Below are 22,116 nucleotides of genomic sequence, written 5' to 3'. Positions count from 1 at the left end.
ATAGTTAGTGTTCACAAGATTAAATATTAAATCACAAAATCCTTCGGTACGTAAATGGGAGCACAAGTGCGCTGTGCTTAAGGACCCTTGATACAAGCATAGTTTGTACTGACCCACTGTGGAACTAGTAATAACAGAACACCAAAATCCCTGTATGCATAAAACTTGTACATATAGTGTTGTATACGAGACAAGATGCTAACCTGTTTGGCCAGTGTAGGGTAGGGGGTGATGTACACAGCTTTGGCATTCTTAGGAACATCCGCAAACAATTTGAGGATAGCAAACTCAGCACAGATGGTCTTGCCACTTCCGGTAGGAGATGCCACCAGAACATTATCCTGAGTGCTGTACAGTGCATTGAACACTGTTGAAAATGAAATAGAGAAAATAATAATGTGAATGGTGAAAGGCATTATAACATGGTCATTAGTAAGTGTAGCTAGCATGTGAAGCCTGTTCATAATACAGTAGATCCTCTTTCTCAGACACCTTGGGACCAAAGACTGTCATTCAGAGGCATATAGCATGTTGGCATACATACAGTATGTGTTTCAAAACATAATACATCATTGTTGGAAGCTTCAAGAGGTGTTGGGGTGCTCAAATATTTAGGAATCTCGTAAAGAGTTACAGGCCCCAAAAGTTGTAAAGCACATAAATGGCAGTTTTTGGTCTTCGTTTTATACAAGATTCCACCGTATACACATTCAGTACCTTGGGTCTGTATGGGGTTGAAGTATGGGAACTTGTCACTGTATAAAGCCTCATAGGCAGGATTACGCAGAGCAGAGACTGGCAGTGGCTGAAGATCAAGCAGCTCAGTGGGTGGTGGAAACTTCTCCGGCAAAATCAAATGACGAAATGACACCGGCAGCTGTGTCTCAGAACCTGTAACACAACACCAAGAATGAGACCTTACTATAACTACAAGTAACACAGTGAAACCTACCACCTTTGGGATGATACATTACAACCTAAAAACTAAAGGAACTAATAAAATCAAGTTTACCTTTGCTATATCATTTGAGACCTAGCCACAAATGAGAGTGGTCTTAGCCACTAAGTGAGGTTTCACTGTATATTTTAAGCTTTTTGATAGCAAAACACAAAAATTCCAAAAGCTGGTACACAGGTACTTAATGTAGCTGCACTAAATACACCAGTCCTAGTCACACCCACCAATCCACTGATCAGAGACTATCTTGATGAAGTAGTGAGGGGGGAGGGGCTCAAACACCGGCACAAAGAAGTTGATCACATGCTCATCACCAGCATATTTGCTATAGTGAACAACACAAGTAACATTGTTACAAAACTCAATTCCACAATGTAACCTTTTGAGTAGGTAGTACTCATGATGTAGGATGATGTCCCCATCAACATCCTCCACAAATATCCAGAATGCCTCAGAGTTACTATGTATCTTCTCATCCCACTGGAAGTCTGGAGTAATGGTGAGCTCCACTTGTAGGGTGGACCTAAATAATAGAACGGTAACAACTTTAAAGATAATTTTTTCTTCTTTGATAACGATTTACGCATATAAGGTCACATGGTTGCATTAACTAGTAGTAGTCACTTTCATGAAAAACCACACACAGTTATTATGCATAGCTATTCCATTATTAAGCAAGCAATTCTGGATAGTCCCTCCCTGGTCACTATAAAAAGGCAGGATCATTCTGAATGCCACAATCAGAATGGGAGAAGTCATCAGTAGTATATTTACAGGAAGTACTGATGGTGTCAAGAAAGTGAAAAGGGAAGAAGAGAAGTTTGCAGAAGGAAGGTTCCGTAATGCTATTATAGGAACATGGATTCAACCAGCATCAAAGTGTGGTGAAAAATGTGTTATAAAACATTTTAAGGAATCTTACACATGGGAACCTACTGACTGGGACACTACTGTGCAGATTTACAAAGAGGCAAGTGAACTTGCAGAAGAATTTAACAAATTCCACAAAACAAACCGAGTTGTTTCCTTGTAGAAATAGATAAGTTCAAATGTGTTGAGCATCCTATTAACACAATCGGTGGACCACAACTTCACGAATTCTTTGCTGTAGAACCCTACATTCCTGGCTCATACACAAAATGGTGCACTAATAATGGATACTGGGAAACAATTAATCGATATGTAGGACTGATGCAAACTTTCATGCAATGGAGCTGGTGTTACACGATTGGTGAGAAAATGATATCTGATCTGCAAGGTGTAGCTGATAACAGAAACTACACTCTGACAGATCCAGCAATTTTGTCTTTGACTGATAAGTATGGTGTAACTGACACAGGAGTAGAAGGGATGGTGAAATCATTTTTTAAACACACTTGAAATCAATATGTAGGCATCTAAGAAAACCCACAGTGCAAGAAATGAAGGAATGTATTCCAGAATCAGAGTTACCAGCCTTCATGGATGCTTTAAATGCTCTTAACAACTCCACAACATACAAGCATGAACTAGTGCTATCTGTACCTACAAGAAGAAGACTTACTCAAAAACTGCGGCAAATTGCAGCTGGACAGCAGTGAGCATAATTTATGAGAATATTGAGATGATTTTACAGAAGCAGCAAATACGAATATAATATATATATTTTCAACAAATTAAAAGTTACAAATCTAATCATTTGGAAATCAAAATATACCAGGGTATTTCTTCAACAGTTTAGTGACTTGTTCACAGCCAGCCATCCTAGAGTGATCTATCTTGGCTAAACTTCCTTTTCTACACTTTGTGAATCCAATTTGAAAGCTTTTTGAACATACATTTTGAAGGAAATTGTCATTTCTGGGTGTTACAGTGTGACTACCTAATTCAGCTGAGTACATACAGGCCAACTGCGAGAATCAGGACTTAGTTTTGTACATACTGTAAAGAAGTTTAGTGAAGAAGTATCACTTTAGTGAGGATGGACAATATTGTTAAACGAGTCACCTAACTGTTGTTTATCCATCCCAATCACATATATACTCTGCACAGTGTATATGACTGTACAATTACAATAAAACATGCATAGAACAAGTTTCACTATTTCACTTTTCCATTCCTTATATGGCATTTCATAAATTTGGTATAACGTGGACCACTTCGTACCAGTTGGTACTATGTTACTTCATACCTACTTTGCGCCAGACACCACAGAGAGACAAATGAGACTAAACATTAGGGCTATACAATAGCAACAAACCTTTACAGCATAGTGGTATTTATCCAAGGGGAAATATTGCCAGCATAAAAAAAAACATCCAAAAAAATTTAGGGAGTGGGAGGGATTTTTGCTTCTTCACGACACATAATATTTAACAATGCCATTTTGATCACGCTGCAAATTTCGAGGGGGGAAATTTTCACAGATAGCAAGCAACCAATTCACAAAAAAATTCTTCCTCGGAGAAAACCTGCTATAGGGTATTTCTGTAAGTGAAAACCATTTATCTCATTATCTTAATAAGAAGTTATGTCTTATGGCACTGTTTTGGAAGAAATTTTTGACTTGAAGTCATGTGCTATGCTAGTCTAATACACAAGCTTACTGACGATATTCTGGCTGTGGTAGATTAAAATCAATTGTGGGAGTCAGTTTCTTTTGTGGTCACTTCATTGAAATACCACAACATACAAATAAGGCTAATGTACACAATCCCAGGAAGAGTCTTCAGGTGACTATAAGAAGGCTGCCTCATTTTGAGGGCCAATATTTAGAAATGGGAGGCTATATTAGTTATTTTTTAGGAGGTACTAACCCTAACAATAGTGACAGCAGGATAGAAAAGAAGGTAACTTGGAATAAAGAGAGTTTTGAAAAAGGAAGATTCCGTTATGCTATCATGGGAACATGGCAGTTACCTGTAGAAAAGCGTGGTCAGAAATGTGTTATAAAACATTTTATAGAGAAACCTGTGTTTCGACCTACTGGCTGGGCTACCACAATGAGAATGTATGAGGAGGCAAATGAGCTTGCTACAGAATTTAATAAATTCCATAAAACACACAGAGTTGTCTCCTTTGTAAAAGTAGACAAGCTTCAGTGCACTGAGCATGATAATAACAATATAGGTGGACCTCAGCTAAATGAATACTTCGTTGTTGAACCTTACCTCTCTGGCAAATTCACAAAGTGGTGCAATAATAACGGATACTGGAATACAACTGATCAATACGTACCACTGATGCAAGCTTTCATGCACTGGAGTTGGCATTACACGAATGGTGAGAAGATGATATCTGACCTGCAGGGCACAGCAGATGGTACTTGGTATACCCTCACAGATCCAGCATTTCTGTCCTTACATGGTAATAAGTATGGTGCAACTGACATGGGATCAGAAGGAATAGCCAAGTTATTTCTTAAACACACTTGCAACTCGATATGTCAGCACCTTAAAAAACCCAAACCTGCTGAATTACAGTCATGCGTTCCAGAGACAGAATTAAAGGAGTTCTTGAAAACTTTAGATTCTGACTATACTTCTTACCAATATGAATTCACATTAACAGAACCCACAAGAAGAAAGTTAGCACATAAACTAAAGGAAACTATACAAAGAGACTAAAACTGCATAATAATATTTTACTTTATTTATTCATAATTGAGATAAACTTTTAGGTGTTATTAAGAGTCAGTATTATATCTCAAACTGATTGGCACAATTACTAAACTACCAGCTGCTCGACTGCTAGAGACCCTGCTTGATGGGAAGGTCAAAGTATTGCAAATTGAAATAGTGTGCTACCTTCTAATAAGCCTTTTTGTTCACATGCTTTAAATCTCTGCTAAGTGTCTCATGTTTCATGGTGATATCACACACATTAGATTATAGCGAAGGGTTCCTAGTGTAGTCATAACTATTCACAAATAGTCTACTCAGTGTGGATACAAAACAGACTGGCTATGGGTACCACCCAGTGTACCAAGTTAATGAGCCATATATGGGCTAACAGAAAATTTAATTCGCAAGTTGGTAGGAGCAACTACCATTGAGTTATGGATCATTTTATAGAGGTATGTAAGGGTTTGTTTCCTTACCAAACTTTTAGTTATTTTTTTAGCTTCAGTTTTCTGGACTATGCAGGTTTAAGGGTTAAACCTGTCACTATGGTATGTACCATACATAAACACCTCTAGTATGTATATCACTTTTCTTTTTCACACACCAAAGTTATGAGTGCTTAACAATTTATTGAATTCAGATATGTTCAAGGTTGACATAACTTATCTCTTCGACAGCCAACAAAATGGACATACATGTAAACAATTGGACTACTTGTATAAACTCCCATACCTTTACAATCTGCCTTGTGCGGCTGTGCAAATTTGTTGTTACCGCTTTAACTGCTGTGTAATTCATTTATAAGTTAAAAACAAGGTGCCATTAGGCTTCTCTTGAGTTTAACAAACGAAACATATAGATTGTTCCGCAAGCACTTCATTCAAAAGTTATGGAATACTTGCTGTCTGTCATGGCCTTCCAGATTCTTTTCAACCATAGTACCTAGTGATACTCCACTGATACAGACGACGGATCAACAAACTCGACAAAACCAGGGACAAGATTTCAAGTGAGATTTCAAGATTTCCATAAATTCATTGCTGCTTGTTTGTGCAAACTGGAGCCAAAGCTACTTCAAGTTGTTCATTGGGTACAAATTCAATTTTTATACCTGGTTAGTGAGGTGATAATCGTGGCCCTGCTATAGAAAATGGGACAAAGCAGCAAAGCCGATCCATGTGTTGTCACCTGGCACTACAGATCTGGAGATACTACATCCAGATGTTTATTTAATTTCCCAGAGGGTTTTGCACAATAGTGCTCCATTAACATTTGAAAGAATTCGCTAAAATCACGTTACTCACCATGAATTTCCTGATAACATGGTTGCATTGTTTAAAGGATCTACATGTGCCAAGCCACCAAAAGAAAGAAGCTATTACATAATCATCCTCCATTATTTTACACACAGTAGTTTGATTGGTTATATCTCCACTGTGCCCCGTCTCATGATGCTACAGTACATGATGCCGATTTTATTGAGATCACGCGACTACAATATGGATTCTTGCTAAGCAAAAAATAGCCAATGAAGTAAAGTGAAAAAGACGTCACCCATTAATTGCCAAGTACTCTTTTTCTGTAAATAACAGTGTAGAGGTGATACCACCTAACTACATTAAATATATTTACCTGGGGATTAACCAGGGAAATATTTTAATTCACCAACACCAATTATTAATGTGATAAAACAGTTCCAGGAATAACCACTGTAACTGTGAAACATATAAAACACACTACCATTCTCAGAATAACCAGTTTGGTATATAGTATGGGTCAGTTTAGTTCTACGGAGAGTAGTAGTGACACTGACAGTGGTACAAAGCAAGTGGCATGGAACAAGGAGAAGTTTGCAGAGGGCAGGTTCCGCTATGCCATCATGGGCACCTGGAATACACCAGTGTCTAAATCTGGTGAGAAATGTATTATAAAACACCTCAAAGACTCTTACACATGGAAGCCTACTGAATGGAACACCACAATGAGAATGCACAGGGAAACTAAGCAGTTAGCAGAGAGTTTCAACAAATTCCATAGTACAGGTGGAGTAGTACGTTTTGCAGATGTAAATGTGTTCCACTGTGTTTACCATCCCAACAATGAAATTGGTGGTCCCAAGCTCAACGAGTACCACATTGTAGAGACCTACATTTCTGGCAAATACACAAAATGGTGTAACAATTATGGCTACTGGAACAACACAGAAGAACATGTAGCAATGATGCAAGCATTTTCTCACTGGAGTTGGTACCAAACTAGAGGCCAAAGAATGATTGCTGATCTTCAAGGGGCAACAAACAATGGTGAGTATATCCTAACAGATCCAGCTATTCTGTCATTAAATGGCAGAGAATACGGAGCAACTGATACAGGGGTAGAAGGAATGGCCATAATGTTACTCAAACACACTTGTAACTTGATTTGTGAGCACCTACCAAAACCTACGGTGGCTGATTTATATACATGTATCCCATTGTCTGAACTACAGGACTGCATAAAGCTACTCTATACTGTGAATGACTCTACAGCTTACAATTGGGAACAGAAGTTATCTGTATCCACAAGAAACAAATTAGTTGATAAACTAAAGAATATTGCTATCAGCAAGAAGCTGAAATAACAACTACAACATTTCGTTTTTGTATAATTGTACCGTACACGTACATGCCAAATGATCCGACTATCACTGCAAGCTATAATATGATTTTAACTGTACTGACGAAACATATCCTACCCTACTTATTGTGACTGAAAAACACATCCACGTCTTTGTCAGTTATGTGCACTAATACACAAAGCATAAAGCACCTCTCTTCTGCTTTAAGACAAGTCAGCTTTCCAGTTGCTTGTATTACAACACCCACACACAATCATACCAAGAATGCATAATACATATCATGAACTCTTGATCATATCTACAGTAATTTATATTCTAACATCATACCTGGTTACTGGTTGGATGTGCGTGGACAGCTCAAGTTTGGGGAACTGGTGGACAAACTTGTGAATGGTCTTCCCCATCTTGGGCATGCGAATCAGCTCAGCAATCTCATTGTGGCCGAGATCATACAACCTCTCCCAGGCAAAGTCTTTCTTCTCAATCTTACGGACTACATCTTCAGGGAGCTTCTTGAACTGTCTCAGAGGAGTCATTGACTGCCACCTATATATGGCGATATATATATGAGAGTAATACACTTTACTGGCAGTGACAGACTAGCACACACAAAGCAAAGTCTTAGCAGAGGTGTGAAATACAGCTACTGGAGATATACAGAACTCACATTCTTCTGTTAATCATTTTACTGACGGTAAGCGTCTTGTCCACCATACTGGCCCATCCTCTACACAACACTATCTCGTAAATAGCTCTCAGCAGTCGACCAGCAGACTAAGAATAAAGAAGCGCACAAATAACAACAATAACGGAAAAGTATGAATAACCAACTCTATAGTAACATACACACACGCACACATACAAACTGGGACAAACTGGGTATAGTCTTCAGTCACTTGAAACACTCAGTATTAACACATACATGATTTCTGCTATACTTACATTATTCTTAATTCCACAAAGCCAAATCTTGCATGCAGTACATTCATTATTCTTTTACCGCACAAGTGTGTTCTACTAGATAGTGTGACGTATACACATACCTGGGTGACAAACACCATGTCTGAGGCTAGAGCAAATCCTTCCAGCTTGAGCTGTGAGATGTAGGCTTGTAATAGGACATTAATCTATATCAAATAAAAGTCACTTGTAGGTATATATATATATAGTACTCTCCACTGCCTTACTTTAGCACTTGGCTCTTCAATACTTTCTTTAACTGGTATGGGAACACGATCCACTAACTTGTTTAGTTCTAGTTTCTCTTCCTAGAGGACAATTAACTAAACAAAGAGTGGATTCATGCAAGAAGTCGTACCTCTCTGACAGTAATATTCTTGAACTCCGATGAAAAAGAAAACACCCTGAATAGTTCTATTTCACTGAGAGTCGGCTTCAGGTTGCTGTTGTATGTTGCCATGGTTTCGTGTGTGCAATAATAGTGACTGGCGATCCTCCCCAAGTCAGTGACCTAACAAAGTGGATAAACTAAATTGCACACGAGAATACAAGGATTTAACACTATATTACACATGTACCTTACATGCCACACATGCACACTATTCATTGGTGTGCATTACCTGGAATGCTCCACTCTTCCTATCATATTTGACAAGACTGTTCTTGTCCAACAACGAAGCAGCTGTGTGGATCAGGTCTGCCCTACGTTGCTCCAGTAATGGGTCAGCTGCTGCCTCATCCACAGTGACACCATATAACTGAGGATTCCTCAACATGCGGATGTACAAGTAAGTGTAACCTGATGAAGATAAGAAGATGGAGTCATAAAATTGTGAAATCAGTACACATGCAAATGCTGGCACATGCAAATACTGGTTTGTAACAATTTTAATCAACACATGCAAACATACAAAACTTAATTATCTTCTATCAGTTAGCTTACAGCAAATATGCAGTGATACATATACACATACCTAGCCATGTAACAGCATCTTTGGCATTCTGGATAGTCCCAAGAACTATTTCAGCATTCAAATTATCAGATAGTTTAGAGATGAACTGGCTCTCAATGGGAAGCTGTAACAACATCATAACACGACACACATTATGCTAACACACGGTCATACCTGTTGATTCATAAGGGACAGGTAGTACTGTAGTTCAGTGTGACTTGTGATCAGTATACCCTCACCTTTCTTGTCGTACTGAGGACGACCAGCACGACCTAACATCTGTGGAAGAAAATACATAATGAGACTCCAACTGCTTGAACTTCTGGTGTTTAAAACTACTCAGACCCTACCAATGAATTGATAGTGTGTGAGGCTAATAAAACACACACACACACACACACACACACACACACACACACACACACACACACACACACACACACACACACACACACACACACACACACACACACACACACACACACAAGATAGTCTCTAATATGATAGGCACAACTGACTACTCTAAATGTCTCATTTTGACCATGAGAGCAGCCAACTACAGTACTCCAACAATGAGGGATATTTGATAATTAAAATTTGACAAACAATTGAAGATTCACTATGATGAAACAAGCAGATTAAAAAGGCAATTCAATTTTCCATGATTATGTTTAGCAAAATAATGTAATATTGTTAAATGATGGAAAGTATTCTAGTCACTGAACACACACAAACCTGCATGACATCTAGTGCTCCAAGCTCCGTCCACCGTCCTTTCTCAGGACTATATACTTGAGTGCCTTTGATGATCACAGTGTGAGCAGGTAAGTTGACCCCCCAGGCTAGTGTTGCTGTAGAAACGAGCACCTAAAAGAAAAAATCAAAACATCTGACAACCACAACAACACATAATGCATATAGGGTACTCAAACTAGCATGTTACAATGACTGGGTACAAGGTCCCTTTTTACCTGTATGTGACGATCAGCAAACAATTCTTCAACTAATGTTCGGTCCAACCTTGACATTCCAGCGTGATGGATAGCAAAACCATAAGGAAGAAGATCTTTAAGATCATTGTTCTACAAAATTAAAGAAATATCTAAAACACACACAAATAGCAATGACCAGAAGTCAATAATTTCTACCAGTTGTTAAAAAGCAGCTGGGAAATTATACCTTTGTTTGTTCAGCTTCAGTTCTCAATACTTCTGTGCTGGCAGAATCTTCACGTAGAAATTGTCCAATAGTTTCCTTCTCTAGACAAGTGTCTCGAAGAGTTTTGGCTGTCTTGGCTGTCTCTTTACGTGAATGTACAAATATCAACACCTGGTTCTTTCCAGCATGTTCCAAAACCTTGTCGTACACTATGTCGTTCATCAACTAGAAACACAGAGTAAATAGTAATTCATCAATTAAATTTTTTAGCCAAAATATACATACATCTCCCCAAAAAGACAAAGTATTAATAACAGTCTCTTCTATACCTGAAATCTTTTCATGGCTTTCTTTTCAGTGATTCCAACATAGGTTTGTTCAAGTGATACCGGTCTGAAACTATTGTCAAAATAAAACAGTCCTTTTGCGAGGTCAACTCTTAGAAAAGCAGCGACATCTTCGTAGTTGGGAAGTGTGGCAGAAAGTCCGACCAATCGAATCGTCTCCTGGGTGGATTCTACTTGACGTATGGTACGGGCTACAATTGACTCCAAAACTGGACCTCGGCTATCATGCAGTAAATGGATCTCATCCTATGGTAGAACAAAACATATTATATACAAGACATTAGTACAAAACAACTGCATTATTAGAGTGTTGCAATAGAAACTAAACATAGTTTTCATGACTACTGACATGTATGGTGGGCATCAGTTAGGGGCGTATATCTTCACACATACACACATTAGTGTATGTCATTTGAACTATATTATCATCATGTGCCCACATTGCTGTCAGTAGTAACCACTTGTAAGGAGTACAGTGTGATAATGTGCAGACACCAGGTGTCAAGCTATAATTGAATTTGTCCATAAATACTGTTAGCCTTGGGCTAGGAGGGAGGCCAGACATGATGTTATTGACATGCAATTCTATTATGTGTTTTAGGTTTGTACTGACCACAACGGCATGCCCAAGTTAACCTCTGAGGTTAACAGTTTACTATGTTGTGCCAGCCTACACATATACTGCAGTAGTACAATGTATTTATAACCTGATTGCCAGTAGTACTTTTACTTGTGGTGTTCATGATCACCTGTACAACCAGTTTTTAAGCTATCATGAACAAGGCATCAGTGCATTAGGGATAGAGCCACTATATATTCTAAGCCATGGCAGCATAAGCAACAGTTTGACCATATAGCTATATCATTCCAAGGCAAGTAGAAGGCCTTGACTGAAGTCCTTATGACTCCTTTCCTACCCAGGCCCAATAATTGATTCCATAGAAGCCCATTCATGTGGTCAGTAGCTATCCTTTAAAATGCTGTACTATAAGTATCAGTGAGTGGTTGATAAGTAATCAGCTCTACAGTACATTGGTGGCCCCGATGTGAAACAAACATCCAAGTGGTAGAAACACAGGAAAGGAGAAACAATAAGTTAAAATGTCTGGTCAAATCGCTTGATGTCCACTCAAGTTTCACAATGCCCTGACAGTACGACTGGACATGTCTGAAAAGTTATTTCGCACACTGGAGTGTGGCTTACAAACAGACGTACTACTACACACATGGTATACTTACAATGATGACCAGACCAACATATTGTGTGTACGTCCTTTCTCCACTTTTACGTGTGATGATGTCCCATTTCTCTGGAGTACATACAATCACCTGCAGAGGAAAACAAATGTCCCTTTATTAATGTTGGAGTCATATACATGTATCATCCCAACATAATCACAGGAGACGAGACTCTAGTATGGCTACAGCCAACTACACCAAACCTACAATCATACCTGAGTGGCCTCAATTTGTTCCCTGTTCATCTGATGGTCTCCAGTTAGTTCCCCCACTGTAATCCCATAAGGGGCTAACCTCTGTTGACGTATAATGAACTGTTAGTATAACACAATGGATTACCCACCTTGGTGAAATTGGCTACCATTTCTTGTACCAGTGACTTCATAGGAGCAATGTAGATAATTTTGAACTCATCAACGTTGACAGAATTATCAGGGTTCAGATGTTTCCCAACCTCTCTCAGCATACACAGTAAAGCAACGTTTGTCTTACCAGCTCCCTGTGTGGAAATGTATGACACTTAATAAGTTAATTAAATCAGTTTCCATTGCTACTGACATGTATGGTGGGCATCAGTTAGGGGCGTATATCTTCACACATACACACATTATGAGTGTATGTCATTTGAACTATATTATCATCATGTGCCCACACTATTTGCAGTATATAGGATTCTGTCCACTTGCTGGCAATTAATGGTTATTAATACAGTGGGACCTTCCATTACCACTTGTGTACAGTAGGACCTCCATTATCAAATACCTGTGTGCCTGTTCAATCATAAAAATGTCCAGATAAGTGAATTTATTCTGTAAATGAAGCCCTTTCATTTATAGGCAGACTTCTGTTTAACTACTCTAATAGAACATACACTTACTCTAAAAATATTAATGACAAAAATAGACCAGCCACTTGCGGTTCGAACAATCAAGGTCCTACTGTACCAGTTAACCACAGAGTGTTCAGATAAGAGAATTTGTTTGGATTTATAATTATTATACAGATCAATGTAACTACTCTAATAGAGTGTACATACACACAAGGTATTATACCAAATACTCTAATAGAACAGTCCTTTCCAATCATGGATTCAAAAGTTTACTGCAATGTTGAACTTTCCTTGACTCCAGCTACTAATTTTCTTCTTTTAGTTTATTGACTGAAGCTGTTTACACTGTACATACAGACCTTGAAGCGACTGTTCTATTAGAGTAATTAAATGTATGAGAGACACTTGGGAACCAACTGGTTTTACTGTAGGATTACTATTTTTCGGAGGTAAAATTGTATTGGTAGAGGTCTGTAGGGACCTCAGAAAAGTTCTATACACTTCTCAAAGTTTTTTTTACAAGCAAAACAGCCTTACATGGTTATACCTTCCATTTGCCATACAAGACAGAACTTATAGTACACATCACACTGCCACAGTATGTATGTACCGTTGGAGCACACAGTAGGAGGTTTTGATCACTCTTCAACGCTGCTTCATGAAGTCTACTTTGAATACGGTTGAGATTCTTGTAACCAGAAAAGGCACTTTGTGCCCAGGTGGGTAGCTGAGTAACCGGCAGTAACACTTCTCCTTCCTGAAATGGTTTCTGCTTTAAAGCTGGTACATGAACCTCCTCATAACCTACCAACAAAACAGTTACTGAATAAATGATAATTTTAAAATGCCCCTTTGTCTCTATCACATTTATAGCATGTGACATGGTGAGCATCAGATGAGGTCAAATGTGTTCACTACACACCAACTCATCACTACTGGACAAATAGTCCATGCGGTCTTAGTGGATGCTTTATTTAAATTTTACAATAAATATTTACTGGTCCTTGAAAGATTTAAAGTTTCGTGGAATCTTCATGGACGATTTATCCCAACAGTGAATGGTGGTATATTCATTGTCAATTTTTCATCGTCTGCTCACAACACACTCGAGCATGTGCGATTAAAAATAGAATACACACACACACACACACACACACACACACACACACAAACACACACACACACACACTATGAAGAGGGTCTAAGAGCTATGCCCTCAGAGCCATTATAGGTTTCATCATGCCTCAAAGTTCTTAAAGATGTATGCATAATTTGAAGCTTATAAGCCATAGGAAAGTTTAACCAACCAAGGGACCGTCCCCCTCTTTCTGTTGCCTACGCTACTGAAACTTAGCACACATGCTAGAAACTAAGAAGTACAATTTACCACACAGCAGCTACTGTACATCATAAATTATGACTGACTTTGACAAAACCTGGCTTTGACAACAAAGCTTCATTAGCAGATATGGTACTGTAAGTAATCACTGCATAAGTTTTTCCATAATGACTAGACACAGTTTAAAAAATGGCAATCTCTATTCCAGTAATGTACACAAATTTTTTGAAATTTTCAACTAGAGTAGGGACCATAGCACATCTATAAAAAGTACTGAAGCAAGCTGGAGTCTTAAATCACAGTAAAACAATAAGAAGTGCTATATTCCTACTGCACTCAAGATACCAAAAATCACAGTAAAACAATGAGAGGTGTTATCGATGTGCTATGGTCCCTACTCTAGTTGAAAATTCCAATTTTTTGTGAACTTGTTTGTTTAACTTTTTTTTGTAAATTTATAATTATTATGACTGAATGGTGAACCCACATCTGAAATGGCACCACACGCCCCAACTATATCAATTATCATCTGAAAAGTGAAGTATCTATTATACTTTGTTGTCAGCTATTTTCAACCCGTTACACAGCATTTTGAATCAAGAACTGTTCGAAAAGCACCTCTGCAATCCACGCATACTGAAAGAAAGAAATGGTGTTGCACGCCCCAACTATCTCAATTATCGTTCGAAAAGTGAAGCATCCATTACTCTTCGTTTTCGGCTATGTTCAACCCATTACACAGCAATCAAAAATAGCCACTAACCGGACCATCTCTTCTTGCCAAAATGCCATTGTGCATGAGAAGCCATACAAGACCATGCTCAGAGTTAGGCTTTTTGGTGTGTGCTGCTTGTGGCTAATAGAATCTGTCTTTATTAAACTCAGTATAGGCCAGGAAGCTTAATCTGTGCTGAAGGCTTTGTTGCAAAGTGGTTTTTTCGCTCCATGATTATTGTACATGGGCAGGTTATCCAGATTAAATACTCTAATAGAGCAGTCACACAAATACTTTCCTATTTTGAATCGTTTCAAAATGACAGCAGAGAATGTATCTAAAGATTTATGACAAAGAGTCAAAATAGAGATTTGTGGCTTACATTACCACCCCAGCGATCCCTTCTTGTATCGTGGCTTCTTCAGCGATCCCTATTCCCATTTTAAAATTTCCAATTTTTCATTCCTCTAGTGATAAATGAAGATTGATTATCGTGTACTCCAGAAAGAAAACATCACAACAGGTATGAGCTAGTACAACACAATGAATGGAATTCGTTTATATCAGTTACATTTTTTTCTGGCTAAGTAGAGGAGAAATGTTTCTCTATTATTGACCTACGTAGTAACTGTACCAGGTCATTGTACCTTAGTACGTCTTTATTAATTTTGTACTTCCACAGCTCATGCCAGTTCTGAAGATAGAGTGGAATACGATAGTATATTAGGCCAGCAATCCATTGCTGGTAAAAAAGTGAGTTTGATTTTGTGAGCACAGAATTCAAATCTGGTCACAATTATACATCATACATAACTCACCTTTCATGTTCTGCCTGTAGGATCGATCAGGTAACTGGCATCTCTTGTTTGCCATGAAGTGACTGCCGTGGGTAAAGCTGAGGTCATCAAGGTCAAGTACCTTCCTAGAGCCAAGCTAGAGAGAGAAGCAATACACATGAAAATGTGAGCATAGTATTCATATGGTGATACACCTGGGATTTCGTTAAATTTTGGTGTATAGAGTAGGTCCTGCTAATGTTAATACTTAAAAAAAGAGAACTTCAGATGCTGGCCATTGTCCCAAACAGCAGTATTTATGATATCAAATAAATAGGTTCCATTGTAATAAATGGAATAAATATGATATCATGCACGCACATACTCCTTTTTTCTCTTGTTGGCTGGCATCCTCAGCATCAAGATCAGCGTCCACCCGAGATTTGCGAGCAGCTGCTTTACGTGCCAACTCCTCCTGTACTAAGTCTTCATCCTCTATCTTGGACAGTGTCTTTAAGATGCGATGGGTATCTTGATCCTTCTTCATCTCCTCTTCAATAGCTTGTCTCTCATCGTCATCATTAGTACGAGCCAGCAATGTACAGTACAGAACTAAAATATCAAAATATAACAAGGATAACGAGTGCACATGGCAACAACTGATGATGTACATTGTCATCACTTGTATAATAATAAGGCAGTGGTCTTATTAAGAAAAAGTGCATCTTGGCTATGTTTGGAATTATTTTGACATAGCCAACCGAGGTGACCGACTACTAAGTGAAGTCTCCTGGAATGTACACGTACAACACTGCACCGTACAATCTGTACCTGTTTTTCGGTTCTTCAGAAGGATTTTGATGAAAGAAAATCGATCATATCCCAGCAGGAGTACAAGTTTGTTTTCACATTCTATGTCATTAACCGAGTGTTTCAGGATCTCCAATACTTCATCAGCCTCCTTCTGTGATTTCATCTCATCAACATATTTATTTTGTGACGTTTCATCATCAGTCTTCTTTAATTCTCGCTGCAGCCAATAGGCATCCACCAGACGAGGCTCCAAGATCTTCGTAGCTCCAGTACCAGCCCCACTGGTAGAGAACTGCAAAAAAGATGATGAAAGAGGAATAAAACTAATGTATGAAATAGTTTAATATTTACTTTAAGTGTATATACATGATCAACCAAGCAAAGTTAAAATCTTACAACACATTAGTTAGTATACCATAACACTACAAGCTTCTGAGTATCATACCAACCACATATGCACATACACACATGTTCATGAAAACAAACGCACGCCATCAAAATAAACAGGCTACACTTACACTGCACAAGTGGTCAGGCTAGTTCATACACAAGTACACACATGCACAATGTGCACACAAGCACACACACACGCACACGCAACTCACATCAGCATGGTGTAGTACACCATCATAGTCAGCCTCAACTCCTTCTCTCTCCTCCTCTATCTCATCATCATCTTTAATAACTGATGTCTGATTACCTTGATCCTGTGACGCACACACTGGTGAAGGGCAGGCACTACAACACAGTTCCCCCAGCAAAATAAAGTAGAGCAGTAAAACTGTTAATTAGCTACCAACATCAAAACCATTTTGTTCATTACATACAATCATTTACCATGTCAAAACAATATAAAGCACTTTGAAGACCCTGCATCTTATGGAGGGAATTACACAACTTGTGTATGTAGATATACATACAGTATGTATATGGGGAGGATATTGTGTAGGTTAATCTCTCCTGTATACTTGGGAGAGCACTGTGTACCTCTATATGATATAACAATTCCTAACACAGAGTACCATATAAGCAGAAAATTTGACAGGGAATTAAATTTAATGGTAGAAGATATTTTTATTGAAAATTGTCCAAGCCAGCTAACTAACATCATTCAATTTAAGGCTTAACCCTTTGGCCCTGAACGCTACTAGAGGGCTTTGGTTCTTTAAAAAACAAAACTTATTTTACGTAAAATATGCATTTTGACTCATAATGCTTGGGCTCCTGTTAAAACTTGATTGCTGATGATATTGAAACAGCCAACCTGAGGAGAATTTAGATTTATATCAAAAATGTGGAGAAATCCACAGGGAAGCCTACCCAGCCTATTCTGACAAAGATTGAGCTAACATTGGAACAATCAACATGGAAGATATGCTCTGAGCATGGTCCCACAGCTACAGCCAGACATTTCCATGAAATTGTTGATCTGTTTTGTCCCAGCAAAGTACTTAACTACTTCTCCTTATTGATGCATCCCAGATAGCTGCTATATGTATGTTTGTACTAGTGGTAACCTAGTCTTGTGCACACACCATCTTTTCTTCCCACCCAGAAAAAGAAAAGCAGTCTGGGAATGAGACTAGCCTTGTATCGTTTGAACTGCCATGACAATCATTTGAACACTCATGTGACACCATCACTAAAACTCTCGGCCTATATACACACTGAATACGATGCATGTGTAATTAGTGCAAGCCACTGTGAACAAGTCAATTTGAACTTGTCAAATAGACGTATTGCTCAATCCGCCAAATATTTTTCCCATCAAATTTTCTGCTTTTATGGTATACCCCAACCTCTTCTTCATCGTCTTGAAACACCACTGCCACTCCGTACTTATCATCTATCGTCTCCTCTTCTACAAAGAAATAACACCACCAGTAACGCTGTCTCTGAAAAGTTCCACCATTGGAACCTTCAGTGAATCTTACATACCAACTTAAGACAAAACAGAAAATACTGTATCACACTTAGCAAAACTGAGGATATACATAGCTGAAGAGTCCAAATGATTTCATAGCATATACAAGTCACTTTAATTTTATATAAATTTACTAACTTTCCCTTCTATGATTTTCCTGCTGTGTGGCACTTTATATCATGCAGAAAGGAAGGAAACAAGGAAAAGAAGTTTGCCCAATATCTTCTATGAATATTTGACAGCAATCAACCCTTAACCACTATATTATGAAACCAATGGTAGATCCTAATAACTACAAGTGTGATGTGGTTGGCAACACATGGCTAGTCAAGTTGGTAATTATTTTTCCACAAGTTGGTCTCATGGATGTAATCTAGGCCTTGTTACTATAGTAACCATGTTGCAAATTTAGTTAGTTATAAAGCTCATGAATACAATAGGCTAGAAAAACAAGTGTACACTCAAACTTCAGGAATAAGACAATAACTAGTATGGCATACCATTTGGGTGTTATTCTGTGGTGTGGTATGTGAAAGTATTTCGATTTTCCTATAAGTTTGCATACAAAAGTCGGAAACAGATTTATCGCAGTCATGCAACTCTGCTCAAATCACAACAACAAATTACAAACACAAAATATAATACTCCTTTCAACTCTAAACTGTATGCAATTTTACCATAACATAACACTTGTATGGCTGATACACATGCTCAGGTTATGTCCTTACCTTCAGCCACCGAAGCTTTCTTCTCACTGCCATAATCCGTTATCTTTTTTCCCAGACTGGCTAAGACATGAAAGCGCTCATCACTCATCTTCCCTATCAGAGCTGTAATCTCCCTTCTCTTCTCTTTCTCCTAATAACAAGAGTATTTGTTAACTAAAATACACATAAGCTTTGACAAAGAAGACCATCCTCTTTAATACAAAACCTTAATAAATTTTAATATGAATTTATGCAAATTTTATAGTGGGGGGTTCTTATATTTTGATTATTGTTATTAAGATTTGTATGGTGACTAACAAGATGTCACAGCAAACCTACCAGGCTTGGTTATACAATAATGCAACAATACTAACCTTGGGACCAACAAAAAAAAGTGTCCTGATTTTCTAGGTCAGTTTGTGTGCTAAGGGATAATTTGGGACCACTACCGACCAAGTGACCACATTATACAGGTGTTCTTGTTTTCAAGTGTATACATCTCCTGATTAACAGGTTCCATTGTGTTTCACTCAACTTGGAAAACCAGCTGAAAATTCTAACCCAACATTAGAGAATAATTTCTATACCCTGTACATGTACAAGTAAGGAAGTGTTAAAAATTGGATAAAAGTCACAAAAAGGAGAGCCAGAGATGCTAATTTGGGATTATGCATGCTGAACACCAAAGCTTTACTCTTCAATTAATGCTCACCTTCATTTGAGTATCTTTAAGTGTTGCTAACACCTCATCAGCTGCTCCACAGAGGATTTCCCTTGGCTAAAAGTGGAATAAACATTATCTAGATGTCAGTCTAAATAGTATACACCCTCAAGATAGGGTCACAATACACAGAATATATAATATCCGTAACACACACACACACAGGTGCAGTTATGCATGTGCTTATACACATGTATGCATGTGCATACATGCATGCAGTACGCACTACACACATACCTGGTCTCCAATGCAGTTCAATATAAAAGTAAGCAATACTTCATAAGACTGGCGAGTCTCCCTTGTCTTGGGTTGGTACTGTATTCCACCTATTTCCTCAGCATGTGTAGATGGGGCCATTCTCTTGCTGTGCTGCTCTTCTTCCTCTAACTGTGACTCATTACGAGAACGTCTGTAACATCCAATAAATATCACAGTTATCATGTACACCTACCATCTGATAAATGGTTGAGTAGTAGGTATACAAAGTGACTAGCACTTACAAATTCTGGGAATTAAATAAATATAGTGTGTCTAGCATACTTTCTGATGCAAATACTTTAGAGAAAGCCTTGAAAATGCACTTCATTTTTCATTCACGTAAGAACAGGGCACACCCTTCCACCTCAAAGGAATTTGTTTTTCCTGGTAACTAGGTAAAACGAGTTCTTGAATACATTGTATGCCTTTCACAATGGTTTATATTTTATAGCTATAACACGCTTACGAGGGATATGACTAAAATATACGCACGATTCACGAGAGTGCGCAGTGCTCGAGTGAGAGTGCGTATATTTAGTCATATCCCAAGTAATTGTGTTATAACTGTTATATTCTACACCCTAGTAGATGAAAACGATTATAGATAGTAAGTTATAGTGAAACAGCACCTCCTGGAGACGGAAATCAATAGAAATTCTTGATGGATCAGACGTTTTACACTTTTAACGGTGCCACACCCACATATAGTTGCGATTAGTGAATTATCCACGAAGGAGACAAGAGTTCATCGAAACTTGTTCCAGTTCCTGAGGTGAATAATTGTTGGTTGATTTAGGCGCTTGTTATTAGAGACTTGTTTACCGTTTAGATAAGGATTTCGCGGAATGTGTGAAGTTACACCATATATGGTAAGCGTAGCCACAAAGCGTGGTATATCAGTTATATACCACAGTTTGCCGTGGTATATCAGTTATATACCACAGTTTGCCGTGGTATATCAGTTATATACCACAGTTTGCCGTGGTATATCAGTTATATACCACAGCGCCACTATCTAAACAGTAAACAAGTCTCCAATTATGCTATCTAAATGGTAAACAAGTCTCTAATAACAAGCGCCTAAATCAACCAACAATTATTCACCTCAGGAACTGGAACAAGTTTCGATGAACTCTTGTCTCCTTCGTGGATAACTCACTAATCGCGACTATGTGGGCGTGGCACCGTTAAAAGTGTAAAACGTCTGATCCATCAAGAATTTCTATTGATTTCCATCTCCAGGAGGTGCTGTTTCACTATAACTTACAATCTATAATCGTTTTCATCTACTGGGGTGTAGAAGTTATAGTTATATCCCAGTACGAGGGTGATATCATCCGAGTATACGGGATATAACTATTTTATATCCCAGTGCGTGGGAGTGCGCAGAAGTTTACGGATAGTAAATTAAGTTCCAGTTTGACTTTCTGTCACTGTGCTCAAGATTTCATCCGAATTGTACGGAGATTCTACTTCGTAGCTACAAGAGAGACCTTACATACTGCCTACAAACTGTAGCGAAGGGCGGTGTTATGAAGCAGCGGTTCCAGGTACGATTCGCCTTTGTCAGAAGTTGGTATGGTGGTGTCGCGTGGTGTGCAAGAGAAAAATAAAGACCAACAAGTGGCTACCATAGTCCGAGATAGAACGATGAAGCTAGAGGAAGTTAGTTCTTCACCATAGTGACCGTTGGGAGTGATTGCTGGAGCGAAAATCGTCACGGACTATTCTTGACATTTGTTAAACTATCATATTGGTAACTTGTAGGGTTATTGTGTAAAGGATTAACAGTTTTCTTGTAAGATTTAGCTAGTTTTAAGTGCTGTATTGGTGTGTTTTGTATCAATATTTCCTTATTTGGCTCTTTGTTCCATTGGTAAACAATGCCAGTCGCGGTTATTATGATGTCACGAAAGAGACTGAGTGGCTCCGCAACAGGGTGATAAGTTATATCGTACAGTAGCAGCGCCGCTCTGTCTAGCTTTATGGTAGTTATAACCCAGCGCGGCGCTTTGATACTCCCACGCACTGGGATGTAATATAACAGTTATAACACGATTACTAGGGATATGACTAAATATACACTCTCGTGAATCATGCGTATATTTTAGTCATATCCCTCGTAAGCGTGCTAAAATAACAACCGGAAAATGGTGTATCTAACCTTATAGCTAGTATTTCTGAGTAAACACAAAAGCCC

The 22,116-nt window shown here is 38.4% G+C and overlaps 1 protein-coding gene and 2 non-coding genes across 3 annotated transcripts in view; all 3 read right to left on the bottom strand.

Annotated features, from left to right (window-relative positions):
- Window positions 1-22,116, bottom strand: part of LOC136236345 (U5 small nuclear ribonucleoprotein 200 kDa helicase-like) — a 30,814-nt gene that overhangs the window by 5,692 nt on the left and 3,006 nt on the right. The window contains exons 3-30 of the mRNA XM_066026489.1: window positions 19,896-20,067; window positions 19,650-19,715; window positions 18,959-19,088; window positions 18,106-18,167; window positions 16,912-17,013; window positions 16,325-16,598; window positions 15,879-16,105; window positions 15,536-15,650; window positions 13,274-13,467; window positions 12,178-12,333; window positions 12,050-12,130; window positions 11,835-11,924; window positions 10,578-10,841; window positions 10,270-10,473; window positions 10,062-10,172; window positions 9,826-9,957; window positions 9,265-9,369; window positions 9,112-9,214; window positions 8,758-8,936; window positions 8,496-8,648; window positions 8,365-8,445; window positions 8,221-8,304; window positions 7,845-7,951; window positions 7,505-7,723; window positions 1,338-1,481; window positions 1,183-1,283; window positions 718-891; window positions 204-367 (exon numbers count right to left, since the gene is read on the bottom strand). Of these exons, the coding sequence (XP_065882561.1) occupies window positions 204-367; window positions 718-891; window positions 1,183-1,283; window positions 1,338-1,481; window positions 7,505-7,723; window positions 7,845-7,951; window positions 8,221-8,304; window positions 8,365-8,445; window positions 8,496-8,648; window positions 8,758-8,936; window positions 9,112-9,214; window positions 9,265-9,369; window positions 9,826-9,957; window positions 10,062-10,172; window positions 10,270-10,473; window positions 10,578-10,841; window positions 11,835-11,924; window positions 12,050-12,130; window positions 12,178-12,333; window positions 13,274-13,467; window positions 15,536-15,650; window positions 15,879-16,105; window positions 16,325-16,598; window positions 16,912-17,013; window positions 18,106-18,167; window positions 18,959-19,088; window positions 19,650-19,715; window positions 19,896-20,067 (3,994 nt within the window). The remainder of the gene's footprint in view (window positions 1-203; window positions 368-717; window positions 892-1,182; window positions 1,284-1,337; window positions 1,482-7,504; window positions 7,724-7,844; window positions 7,952-8,220; window positions 8,305-8,364; window positions 8,446-8,495; window positions 8,649-8,757; window positions 8,937-9,111; window positions 9,215-9,264; window positions 9,370-9,825; window positions 9,958-10,061; window positions 10,173-10,269; window positions 10,474-10,577; window positions 10,842-11,834; window positions 11,925-12,049; window positions 12,131-12,177; window positions 12,334-13,273; window positions 13,468-15,535; window positions 15,651-15,878; window positions 16,106-16,324; window positions 16,599-16,911; window positions 17,014-18,105; window positions 18,168-18,958; window positions 19,089-19,649; window positions 19,716-19,895; window positions 20,068-22,116) is intronic.
- Window positions 10,951-11,036, bottom strand: LOC136237397 (small nucleolar RNA snR60/Z15/Z230/Z193/J17). Its single transcript, XR_010692460.1, has one exon. It is a non-coding gene; the product is annotated as a small nucleolar RNA snR60/Z15/Z230/Z193/J17 (small nucleolar RNA).
- LOC136237396 (small nucleolar RNA snR60/Z15/Z230/Z193/J17) lies at window positions 12,399-12,487 on the bottom strand. Its single transcript, XR_010692459.1, has one exon. It is a non-coding gene; the product is annotated as a small nucleolar RNA snR60/Z15/Z230/Z193/J17 (small nucleolar RNA).

The sequence above is a fragment of the Dysidea avara genome, chromosome 10, assembly GCF_963678975.1.
Source record: "Dysidea avara chromosome 10, odDysAvar1.4, whole genome shotgun sequence".
Classification (NCBI taxonomy): domain Eukaryota; kingdom Metazoa; phylum Porifera; class Demospongiae; order Dictyoceratida; family Dysideidae; genus Dysidea; species Dysidea avara.
The sequence above is the reverse complement of the archived record's forward strand: the minus strand, read 5'-3'. Positions and strand labels throughout refer to the sequence as shown.